Source organism: Leuciscus leuciscus (genome assembly GCF_965113295.1).
Source record: "Leuciscus leuciscus genome assembly, chromosome: 16".
NCBI classification, from domain to species: domain Eukaryota; kingdom Metazoa; phylum Chordata; class Actinopteri; order Cypriniformes; family Leuciscidae; genus Leuciscus; species Leuciscus leuciscus.
In genome coordinates this window covers 634462-647809 of record NC_138740.1, presented here as the reverse complement: position 1 = coordinate 647809, position 13348 = coordinate 634462, and the positions used below count along the sequence as shown (strand labels likewise).

At 37.7% G+C, this 13348-nt stretch overlaps 1 protein-coding gene across 1 annotated transcript; it reads left to right on the top strand.

Annotated features, from left to right (window-relative positions):
• The first annotated feature begins 3665 nt into the window (after positions 1-3665).
• pitx1 (paired-like homeodomain 1) lies at positions 3666-10702 on the top strand. Its single transcript, XM_082141442.1, has 4 exons — positions 3666-3933; positions 6843-6950; positions 7719-7921; positions 8645-10702. The coding sequence occupies exons 2-4, from the start codon at positions 6860-6862 to the stop codon at positions 9179-9181; spliced, it is 831 nt and encodes a 276-aa protein (XP_081997568.1). The 5' UTR covers positions 3666-3933; positions 6843-6859; the 3' UTR covers positions 9182-10702.
• Positions 10703-13348: the final 2646 nt, after the last annotated feature.

Genomic DNA, 13348 nt, shown 5'->3' with positions numbered 1-13348 from the left:
AACGTAAACATTCTGCAAAGTTGTAAAGTGGAAAGTGCACGATAAATAAAGTTATTGTCTCCAAAAAGAAAGAGTCGACTCTGAACCGCCTTTACGAGTCGTTTGTGTTTTGAATCCCGATGCGTTACGGTTCTACATCACTAGAAGACACATTTGCATAAACTTGTGTAAGTTTCACAGTTTGTTGATGAAAATAATCTTGTTAATGCTGACGGTGAGGATTTACAGCTGTACACTGCTGAAACACTGAGTCCTGCTCGAGTCGTCCTTGCGATGGAGGTTCAGGTGTTTCCCCATCGACTCGAGATTGATATGGTGACATCAACTTCATTGTTATTGTCTTAACCGTGTAAAATCGCTGAGCTTTAGGAAGCCTCCGGAGGAGCAGATGTTAACTTATGATAATGGGCTTTTAGTCTGACTTAGACCAATCACAACAGACTGGGCCATCTGGCCAATCAGAGCAGAGTAGACCAATCACAACAGACTGGGACATCTGGCCAATCAGAGCAGAGTAGACCAATCACAACAGACTGAACCATCTGGCCAATCAGAGCAGAGTAGACCAATCACAACAGATTGAGTCATCTGACCAATCAGAAAAGAGCAGAGTAGACCAATCACAACAGACTGAGCCATCTAGCCAATCAGATCAGAGTATTGTAGACCAATCACAACAGACTGAGCCCTCTGGCCAATCAGAGCAGAGTAGACCAAACACAACAGACTGAGCCATCTGGCCAATCAGAGCAGAGTAGACCAATCACAACAGACTGAGCCCTTTGGCCAATCAGAGCAGAGTAGACCAATCACAACAGACTGAGCCCTTTGGCCAATCAGAGCAGAGTAGACCAATCACAACAGACTGAGCCCTCTGGCCAATCACAGCAGACTAAAGGAGGGGTTTAGAGAGACTGATTCATCCATCTAGTGTTTGAGAATCAGTGAAAGATGTGGCGATGTTCAGTGTATTATGAGAAAATGAATGTGTTTTTGACCTGTGATGCCTGTGGCCCTGTTGTAGGAGACTCCACAACAACAGTAAGAGCCTTTAAACCAGCACAACAGGGGCTCTTTAAATCAGCCGTTACACAGAGATACTGGAGCCACATTTTTGTGTAAATTATACATATGATGGCAATACCTAGTGGCAAAAACTGTGATCATTTCTTATACAATTACTTGACAACGCTTATACAGTAACAGTATCAAACTGGCAACACTGAGAGAATTGGAAAATACACGATTTTCAACACGATCTCATGAAAGTGCGTATCTATAGCACGAATGATATTTCTCGTATCATTATACGCCAAAAAGAGTTTTCGCGTGCATACGCACTTTATGGCGTGTAATACGCACGCACTCCTCACCCCTAACCCTAACCCAAGGGGTTTACAGTGCGTATCATTTGAACGCAAAACTCTTTTTGGCGTATAAATAATACGAGAAATATCATTCGTGCTGTAGATACGCACTTTCATGAGATCGTGTATGTGTCCCTGTGAACTGGGCCAGTGTCCTCTATTATCACATCCAGAGAGACCGGCGAGCTCAGCGCTTCTGAGTCTTACACGAGATCTGTTTAGAATTTAGAATAAAAAAATTAAAAATAAAAACTTTGATTACAGTGAGACACCTTTTCCTTTATCCAGTAAAGTTCTTTATCCAGACCAGCATTACATGTCACTTTATTTCATTTCCAGTTATTTTAATGATCTTTGCTGCTAAAATAACCCAGAGACATGACCAAACACACACACATTTTTTTACACGAAATAATTTTTTATCAAGCGCGCTCTGTGTTTTATTCCTGCTCTCTCTCTCACACACACACACACACACACACACACACACACACACACACACACTTTTTGTTCAGTTTAGTCAGTATCGGAGAGGCTGTTTTTGAATACTTCGCTATTAGACACTGCAGCCGAACACTTCATCTCTATTTCTCTTAATCTCTTAATATCTCAACACTTGAAGACTTGTTGCTGAATTTAAGCATTATAAATCAATGAATGATATAGAATATTTTTTAATTGCAATGTTATAATAATAAGATCATCTGTACTGTGGTTGAAGGAGAACTCATTTTGATACCTTTGTTATTGAAGAGTGTTTAAAAATCTCTCTCTTTTCTTTCTTACACACACACGTGCTCTCTTTCTCTCTGTCTTGAAATAACGTGGGAAAATATGTATTGGTAAATGGAAACCGTTGTATACGCAGAATGTTAATTTGCTCCATGATTGTAAAGGCTAATGCACGACCGCGTCGCTTCATGTGCGTGTTCAGTAACTCAGCGGCCCGACGGGGATTATTCCTTTATACTGTTTTTAACTGCATCTGTTTCAAACGCATTAACAAACAGCAATAATAATTCTGATTCCAACAGATCAGAGAATATCCTGGTGTAACCGCGAGATGTGTGTAGTGTTCTGGTCTCACACAGAAGCCTCGAGTGTGTCAGGATCCAGATCCAGGAGAGCTCGAGCTAAACTCAGTGTGATGGAGGTCAGACACGATAATCTCCGCAAATAAACACACTCGCAGAGACTCTCAATCCTTCGGGAATTACAATAACACACTCTCAGAGCGGCCGATGTCATCGAGGCAATAGATGACTCTGGTGAAAAAAATTACACCACTTCTATCAAACTGGTTTCCAATGACACATGACCTCTGTCGATGCAAACCTGTGCGACCATAATTCTGGAGAACAAAATGTATTTTATTAATCGGGAGGGAAATGACTGAGATGATATTTAAAAATGCAATAATCTCTTTGTCTGTGCATTTATCTCATATGCATAATAACAGCAGGTGTGCCACAACTCTTCTGAAATACAAAAATTACAAACATATTTGATGATGATGATTTAAAATGTAAGCTATAGATGGAACCGTATACGACTGGAAGTTCGTGTTATAATCTTATAATCGATGAGCTTCATGAAACTGTCAGAAATGTTAAGGCTCGTTCGCTCATGGTTTTAGTGATTTACTGATTTTAAAAACAAAATAAACGAAGATACCGTTGAATGGTGAACGTCAATGTATTGGTGGCATATAGGCTAAATTACTCAAATAAAATGAAGATAAAGCAAGGACTGAATGTAAGGGTTCGGGGCAGCTGTTTCACTCATTAAAGTTTTATAAAATTATTCCATTATAATCTATCTTGGGTAAATGTTTTTATCTGTATTTTAATATTTATAATTTCGGAACGATAAGAAATATAGCCTACGAACTGAACATGTCAACGATCTCCAAGTAATCACAGACGAATTAATTGAATTAATTATAACACTGTACAATTCATCATATATTTAATATTTTTAGTTTTTTCTGTTTTGTTTTTTCATTCGAAGCTTCTTGTATTTAGCGATTGATTTTTACTCCTTCATTTATAGCCTTCCGTTTAAGACCGTATAGGTAGCTTATTATAAAAATATATATTGTTAAAAGTGGGCGAAACCCATTCCTAAAAATGTGATCTCTTCTGAACTAACATTACATAGCTTACACGTGAAGCATTCTTTGTCTTCAAAAAATCTTTACTTATAAAATAACCTACTTTAAAAAGGCTATTCAAATAGCTTACTAAAATACCAAAAAGTAAATACCCTACACAGTGCGAAATAAAGCTATAGCAGAACTCATAAGCGACCACACACTGACAGTGGTCTGAGATGTCACTCATCCTCCGTCAGGCATGCGCGAGTGACGTCATGCGGACCGCGCGCTGGGGTGTGACGTCACGATCGCTCGGCGTACCCGATAGAGGCTCCGGCGCGCGTCTTCTCGCGCATAAACTTCAATGTTGCTTACAACAACCACACATTTTAGGAACTATATATTATAAAAGCATGGAGACGATTTAACACTCGAGAAAAGGAACCAAACAGCCTTTCAGAGAACTGACACGTGAGTCGTTATTCCTCGCTTTTTAACAATGTTTGGAAATATGTAGTGCAGTATCTGTAATAATATTTATTATCTTAGCCTGTAATAGTTTTGTTGTTTTCGCTTTGTATAATAGGTTTTTATAACGCGATAAATATAAATATTGGTCAACATGTGGTTATGCAAAGCAATTAATATAAATAAATGAATATACAAACTATGACACGAATGTAGCAGTATAAGGCGCGCGCTTTGCATACAGTGTGCAGGTTAAACCGCTCGTGCACTGCGGCTCGTGCACTGTCCTGCGGGTGCATGTGGCTGCTTGAACGAGAGAAAGACAGGATTCTGTTTCTTTAGGCCTATAGTTCACGAGTGAGGTGATCATCCTTTAACAAAAGCGTTTTGATTTTAGGATGTTTTAGAGTTTTATTTTGGGACAGGTTTTCAAAAGTTTGGAGAATGTGCGTGTTTGCATGAGTGCGCGAGCTCGAGTGTTTTAAACAATAACATCTTAGTATTTTAGTATAGTTCTGAAATGAATTAAGCTACACTTAACCATATGACGGATTTGCGCATAAATAAATGCTTATTATTCAGTTGTCATTACATTCACATGAGGCGCATTAATTCTTCGCGACCGTTCTTCTTTTTCTTCTTCTTCTTAATAATAATAATAATAATAGGCTAGTAATAATAATAGGCTAATAATAATAATAATATAACAGCCTTCCAGCCAAGTTGCGCTCACGACTAAGACAAGTTGTTTGTTGGCTACATTGTCGTTAAAAATATTATAAGAATATCCTCCAGCGTTTATTTACAGGCTTCCTTAAAGTCTTCTAAATCCACTGGCCTCCTTAAAATATTAAATTATAAATATATATTTTCATATAGCCTATTATTATTTATTTCTTTGTCGAATAATATCCGGGTTATTTAGTTAAATCGGTTAGTAAACTGCAGTTTATTGTCTGGATTCACAAGGAAGGCCAAAACCTGAGAAGGCTGAACTGGTAATATGCGATATTCGTTTTAACTTTAAATAAGAGAGAAAATGTAAATGATTGTTTTGTCTTTAATTTGCATGCATCTTTAGACATCTTTGTTTTTCTTCAGGTCTGACACAGATGTCATAGTGATGCTGTGAGCGCGAACAACCCGAAGAATATTATAGCTGAAATATGCAAATATATTCTTACCTGCTCATAAAATATCTCTGAATGATAGTTTTATGTTGATCCACACTTTTCAAATGCACATATTAGACTATGATTCCACGCGTCTATCTTCAGTGTTCGTTATAAACATAAAACTATTTATTTATTTGGCATTTATTTGCTTGGATTAAACTACAATTAAAATAATGGCAATTACGTGAAATTAATCTTTATATAAGATACCGAGGCACCAATATTACTATTATTTTCTGTTATCAATACACGCATTGTCACAGAATTACAGAGAGCTTTCTATAGCTGTAGTTCTCCTGCAAGCAGAGAAAGGAATCTGTAGGTCTTCGTCGACGACGGTGTATTTGGGATTTTCATTGGGAAGATTATTTAAATATTCGTGAATGAAGTGCTTGTGCAACACCGGGGTCATTCCTACAAGAGTATAACGCGAATAATGTATGGCTTAATATAACATAAGAAGAAACACGTGCATTCTGCTGTCAGATCAAGTGTTTTTATGTGTTAATGTCTGTGGAAGGAAATGCAGCTGATAGATCTGACTAAAGCTTTTCTCCGTAAATTACTATAATTATAATAATAATGCAACATAATAAGGATGATAATGAAGTAGGTCAGATGAGTAGGCTTGTTTGTAAAATAAGAATATGAGTGTTTGAATTGTGGAATTTTCTAATTAGTTACTTTGAGAAAGATGTGCCGTGAACATTTAGAATAGGCGCTTTTCCTATTTTTCGCAGGTTATGGATCATCATCATTATATTCTCACCAACAGCGCCACTAACTTCAATAAACTTTACAGAACAATCACACCTGGCAGCGAGATGTTCTCTCAGTGACATGAAACTGTCACAATAAGCCCATATTTTTATTGCATATTATTTGGCAATTTTAGGTTGTGTTAGACTATGGTTTGGGCGATAGTGGTAGGCTAGCCTACTAATCATTTTTTGTAGAAAATATAAATATATATATGCATTAATTCTAAACATTCATTCAATATAACAGCGTGTTCATGAACCTTAAAGTATTTTTCTTCTGAACACACATTGGTTTGCTGGTTCAAAATAACAAAAGCCCAACAACAAATTGGAATGTTATACTTTTTTTATTATTATTAAAAGAGAAATACTAACATTGCTTCAATGACTGATATTAAACTGCACGCCAATAACAGTAATGGGTAATTCGTGCACAGTTAGGCTTCAAGAATATGCTTTATGTAAAATAATAATAGGCTAATGTTAATTATAGCGGTGGTTCTGAGTGCTGTAGTGTAACTGCTCAAAAGCGCGGTGGAACTGATGGATTTTATGGACAATATGTTTTTTGTTTGTTTGAAATGTCTGGACATTGGTCAGCTGTTTGTTAAAGTATCAGCCTCTCACTGTTCATGGCGCTGCAGACTGAGGCCAAAAACACTGTTTCTGAGACACAATAATGCCAGAAGCTCGGCGGAGAAGTTTTGAAGGGAAAAACTTTACTTGTATGAAACATGCTTTTCCTCTGTGGGTGGGACTGAAGTGAGCAGAGGGTGGGTCCTGCTGTGGGACACTTCACTCGTTCACTCCGAACATCTACTCTTCAGGAATATAGCCGATCTGAGGTGCTTTTGAGGACAATATTGCTGGAGATCGCGGCTGTTCACGGGCTTATTCATTATAAAACCGCGTAGCGAGTCTGCTGACGCTCGCTCACACCGCTAAAGAGACTTAATAACACATGATTGTTTTAAAGGAGGACTGAATGTGGACATGGCCTCATCTTTCCATCTGCCGAGGAGCAACAGCACCAGAGAAACACTCGAGAACACGAGCAGCGAGTCTTCAGATAATGAAACCGCAGGTAAACACACATATCTGCACTAACCATACAGAGAGCGAAAACACACGCTAGCCTTTTTGACCAAACGCATACATTTACACGTGTAAAAAATAAGTTTGCTTTCCATACCTAACATGTGTAAAATGTTTTGTTTTAGTACATCATTTGTTTAACTGTTTAGCGGTTTTTTCCAGTCTAATTTCGCAGAAACCGTGCAGTGCTTGACGCACATTAGCCTCTTGCTACTTTGCAAATTTAAAAACTAAGTAGAAATTCACGTTTAGAATTAGCCTACAGATAGGCCTATGGCGTCCTTAAAACTCTATACAGGCCTATCCGTTTTGATCATATAAAAAACGCGGTTTAAATTCCCACTGTTGTAAATTTTACAATTAAATGCGTTTTTATGACAGTGTTGTATAAACTGCAAACATGAATGTAGTGCTGTAAACAACAATGAACTAGGCCTGATTTTAAAACATTTCCACTGCATAGGCATATAGCCTAACTTCTATCTTGATATTTCAAATAGCCTACAAAAAAATAAATTTAAAATATAAACTTAGCTGTACGTAGGTAGCCAACTGTATTCAAATAGTTTCCGTCCCATTGACGCATTTTAATAAGGCTTGTTTGCATATTTGTGGATTGACGAGCACTGTGCAACAGAATCATTACATTATTCCCTTTTGTCCGACTCTCGTTTTGTGTCCGACTCCTTCCATATCTCCGGCAAAAATACGCGCTATTCACTAGATTTCACCAGATTTCCAAAATTATTCTCCCCAGAAAAGGAGAGGTCTGTCGAGCAGAAAAGCGACGATGGAAATTCGGATGAGTCCAAGAAAAAGAAGCAGAGACGGCAGAGGACTCACTTCACCAGCCAGCAGCTCCAGGAGCTCGAAGCCACTTTCCAGAGGAACCGCTACCCGGACATGAGCACCCGAGAGGAGATCGCGGTGTGGACCAACCTCACCGAGGCCCGGGTCCGGGTATGAGAACACACACCACACACACCACTGTGCACATGCTCTCAGGACATATGCGTGAGAACATTTCAGCTTACAGGTTCAAGAAGTCTGAATTTTATTAGCTAAATAAATCGTTAATCAAGTCTTATTAGTTCTAAAAACTGTTTATTTTTTGTCAATTGAATTCTCAGTCATATATCCTGTTATTAGGAAAATGTATAATTTTTAACTAACAGGCTAAGGGTTGTTTTTCATTATTTAAAGGATTAAAATCTCTAAATCTCTCTTAAGGAAAAACTAGGCAATATATTCTTCCTGAGTTTTATTCAGCGATATTTAGAAATATTTCTCAGTAGGTCGATCTTTCAGATAATCCCGCAGTATTCCAGAACCAGATTCTGACCCGCATTTACAATTTTGATAGTGAGGGATTTAGAATTGAAACGTTCATCAAATGTCAGACATTTCTCGGTTGGTTTAATTTAATGTACGACATTAATGTAGTATTACATTACATACACTTTGACTTTTTACATGCCATTATTTTTAATGCTTATGAAAATATAATTTCGCTGATATTTAAAATGATCAATTAAGTAGGGCTATATTCGCATAACAAATGCAGCTTACTCACTATACAGCCAGCAAGAAGAGTTCCTGTTAGGCTGTCTGCTTCCAGTGAACGTTTCGATCTGTTTAATAGCATTGGCTGCCTTGAGTAAATATAATGCGTTCCTCCTCTAGGTTTGGTTCAAGAATCGAAGGGCGAAATGGAGGAAGAGGGAACGAAACCAGCAGATGGACCTGTGTAAGAACACTTACCTGCCGCAGTTCAGCGGATTAATGCAACCCTATGATGACGTGTATCCGGCCTACACCTACAACAACTGGACCAACAAAGGACTGGCCCCAAACCCACTGTCCACGAAGAACTTTACCTTCTTTAATTCCATGAGTCCCCTCACGTCCCAGTCCATGTTCTCCGCCCCGACCTCGATCTCAACCATGAGTATGGCGTCCGGGATGGGACATTCCGCCGTGCCTGGCATGCCGACCACCGGCCTCAACAACATCGGCCTGAATAACTCCGCGATCAGTCCCGCGATGAGCTCGTCCACATGCCCGTATGGACCCCCGGGCTCTCCGTACAGCGTGTACAGGGACACTTGCAACTCCAGCCTCGCGACGTTAAGACTCAAATCTAAGCAACACCCGTCGTTTGGATACGGCGGTCTTCAGAGTCCGGGCTCGAGTCTGAACGCGTGCCAGTACAACAGTTGACCAGTTAAACTGACCTAACCCTAACAGTTGACTAGTTAAACTGACCTAACCCTAACAGTTGACCAGTTAAACTGCAATGAACGGATACCTGGAGAAACGACAACCATGCTGGATTAGATGCGTTCGGCATTTTCAATGGAATATGCGGATTGTCTGTGTTTACCTAAACTTGCACAACAATTTAAATCCATTATTTGGATTGCAACGTTTTGAAGACAAGTTAAACTCATACATTGTACATATATATAAAACGTGGAACAAAACTGAAAATGATGGTATCTCCGAGTGGGAACAGTGAACACCGTTAGCGCGGGAAAGGCCGCAGTAGATTAGTCTTCAGTTGTGTTTGAGTCCCGTTCTCTTAATTGTATTAATTGTCTTGCAGAGGTTTTGTTGTCCTCTCATCGAGAGTCTGGATTCTGTCATCGTAGTTGTTACCGCATGCTTACTCCGAGTGGGAAAAAAATGTAAAAAATTATATGAATGTGTAGACAAAATAACAAAGCTATAACTTTATGTTGTACTCATGTTGATTGAAAATTGTGCTTATGTTTATGGTAATGTTTGAATAAACCTCAAAACAAAGAATTTCTAAAATAATTATAATGATCAATGTGGGCATTAGCTTGATTAAATGCAACAAACTTGACAGCGTTTACATGAACGAAAACCTGGCCTTCATTAACTTTGCATTTACACTTATAATTTAATAATATTGTTTCTGTAATTAATATAATCAATCATATCCAACGAAATAAGCCGATATAAATATCCCTGCGTATCGCAACTATTTTTTTTTTTTTTTTACACTCACAAAACTATTTTCCAGTGTTTTACTTGTAAGCAGGTTTCAGTTCCGCGCAAGTTCAACTCGTCAATATATTAAGCTTGACATCGCAATACATGCCCGTATATGATGACAATATCTTCCATTGGCCTTGTTTTTATCCTCCAGCCTTTGCTTGATTACACTAGATGATTTCCAAGTATATACCTTTAGGATGAAAGAGAAAGAAAACTTGAAAATCAATTCCTTATCACGGTTTGCCACGTTAAGTGACTGTTTTTATCGGTTTGTGTGTGTTTAGGTGCATTTAGATGATATGAAGGAGAAGGTCTGTCGTAACTGATGTTTTCCCTAATTCTGCTGATCCTTTTCCACTGATAATAACGCCTTTAATTCCCCCAAAGGTCGAGGCCCGTGTTAATGGTCACTTCCTCTGGTTTAGACTAACAGAACGAGTTCACAATGCTGACATGCCTCTCAAGGACGCGTTCAACTCATTCATTCCCCAATTCAAACAAGAGACTGTCTGAAAGAAAGTGAACAAACCTGCCGAGGAGGACAATGACAAAACCGAGAATCGGCGAACACTCAGCGAAGATCGTGGAATCGCGTGCGGTCTGTACGGAAACGAGTGATTATAATAATTCACATATCATAATAATTCCTGAAAGCACTTCGGCAGAATAATTATTTATTTTACCGTAGTATCCTAAACTCGAGGAACAAAATAACACTGCAAGATGTTTTTGAACAGATTCTGACTAAAGTCAATTCTAGTTATTCACATGATTCTTTTTCTCCCTTCGAATTGTCGTGTAAATTCTAATAAATCGGATCATATCTCTAAAGTAGGCTTTTAGAGTCAATATTTAAATAGCATAACGAATTCAATGTTATTACCGAAAATATCGCGCATCGAACAAAATAGGAAATATTTCCGTAATTGTTTCGCGGTTTATGGCCATTTTAATTATTTTTCAAAAGCATTTTAAGCAGAAAAGGCTGCCGCTGATATGATGTGCAGCATTAGTTTCTTCAGCTAATTTATCTCAACAGCTGATTAATCAATCACTGATATGAAGTCAAGCACAGACTGCTATTCTAATCGCTTCAGATAAGGAGACAAAGCATGTCACTTCAACATGTTTAATTAATTATTCAAAATCCATCTTCATCAGCTCTTAAGAAATCACATTCTCTCCTTCAATTAACGCTGAACCTTCTCCTTAATGAACATTAATGACCACACGGTCTCAATTAGGCATTCTTAAAATTCAGAGTGTGGCGGGGTTATAATAACCGAGCGGATCATAGTGTTATTACGCTCATTTATTGCCTTCACTGAACTATTCAAAATACTTAGAATAATTAAAAAACAAACAAACAACAAAACCGACTATATTTATGTGAAAATGTGTTCTCTCAGCTATATTTTACATGACGTGGAACATCCGATTTTATAAATAACAAATAACAAAACTATCAGTCACTGTAAAAAAATATTTCATCGGCTAATCTAAAATGTAAAATCTAAATGACCAGTTTTTTAATCACTGAATCAACCTGACTAAATTGGGTTATACACTACAACAGGTTTGAAGGGTCAGATCGGGTAGAAACAGCTGCTCAAATGTTTTCCCTTTTACAATATAATAACAATAATGTGATATTTTCTTTGGCGCATATTTCCTACTATTTCACGAAATTCAGTTTGCATTAATAAATCATTACTGTTTTGGAAAATAGAAAAAATCTCTATTGTCTTTTTCATTGTCTTACTTGTTCAGTTCGTGCATCATTGAGCTGTAGCAAACCTTAAACAAAGTTATGGCTATGAAAGACAATATTTTGCTTGAAATATTGCACGTAATATTTAGGCGACGTTAAGTGTATGCTCAATCATAATCCATCGGTGTAAACATCAACAGACTGTTATGAAGACTGTTTGAACAGACTGTTCAAAACTGCACTTTGTAATGCGAGATATTATGCAATAATTCTGTCACAACAAACATAAAGGTTTGGAAGAGGAAGATGGAAACGTTGATAAGACAGAAAAACTATAACATTAATTGAAAAGGCATGTAGTAAAAAAAAACACATTAAAAAAAGCAATGCGGAATACTTAAATCAAACGAAATTTACAAGAAGCAACAATAAGTGAATACCCGATAGGCCAACTCGACAATATCCAATGTTCTTTAAAAAATATATATTTAGAATCATCCTTTTAGATAACAGCATGAGATATTATTTATAAATATATATTTGCGAAAGACATAAAAACAAAAAAACAAAAAAAAAAACTAGCACAAATCAATTAAAACACACAGCTGAGCAGTAAGAGCATTATCAGCAAAAATAAACTATAAACCACAATGAAGACATTTAAGCAATGCATAAGAATACACAGCATAAAGACACACAAAACACTGGCGTATCTGACTAACCCTGCAGAACAGCGCTCTCGCCATGAACGCGTTTTATGGACTCACTAAACCTGCTATTATCATGACTTGAGGGAATGATTAACCAAAGCTTTGAGAAGGTGAACTGAAGAGTTACTGACTCTGATTGAGTTTCATCCTGCAGATTCAGTTCAGAATAATGACAGATAATATCATAACTTACTGACGACACCTTCTTCTGTTCTGCCGAGCTGATAAATCTGTAAGAGTTTGGAGAATTAATAACATTCCAAATGCAAAACTACATGCATTTCTAAAAAGTTGTATTTTAGTGCGATGAGGAAATCTGCATATGGAGAACATTGAGATGCTGTCCGGACACAATACAAATTACTGACAGGGCTGATATATAAACATAAAATCACTTGCATTATCATATACGAAACAAATACTAGCATCTTGCCTTTATCTGCACGTATATGGGACATATAGTATGGGACATATGTTTACTGGTGGAATTAAAAACCCAATTCAAGAGGTTTGGACCAATCGATAATAAAAATAAAAAAAGACCATTTATTAAAAAGTAAAACAGGCAATTAATTGAAGGATAAATAAATTACCAAGATAGCAGGCAGCAATGACGAGGCGAAGCGCGGGAACTGCGGGCTCGTTAAACCGGCGTCACTCTGAAGAACTCGATCCGGATTGGATGCGGTTTGCTCTGCGGAGTCAGTGCGGATAGTGACGCACTGAAGGACTGAGTTCAGTGTTTCTCTCAGACTCCCAGGTAATTCAAAAAACTGTTGTAATGAACTGAATTGTGATGTAGTTGATGGAATAATACGCCGGTAATGCGTTAAAGACGCGAAATATTCAGCATTTGGTTTTATCACCAGCGCAGATCTCTAACCCGAATCTGGAAATGATTACTGTAAAGTCTTGTTTTTGTATATTGTTGTTTGTATCAGC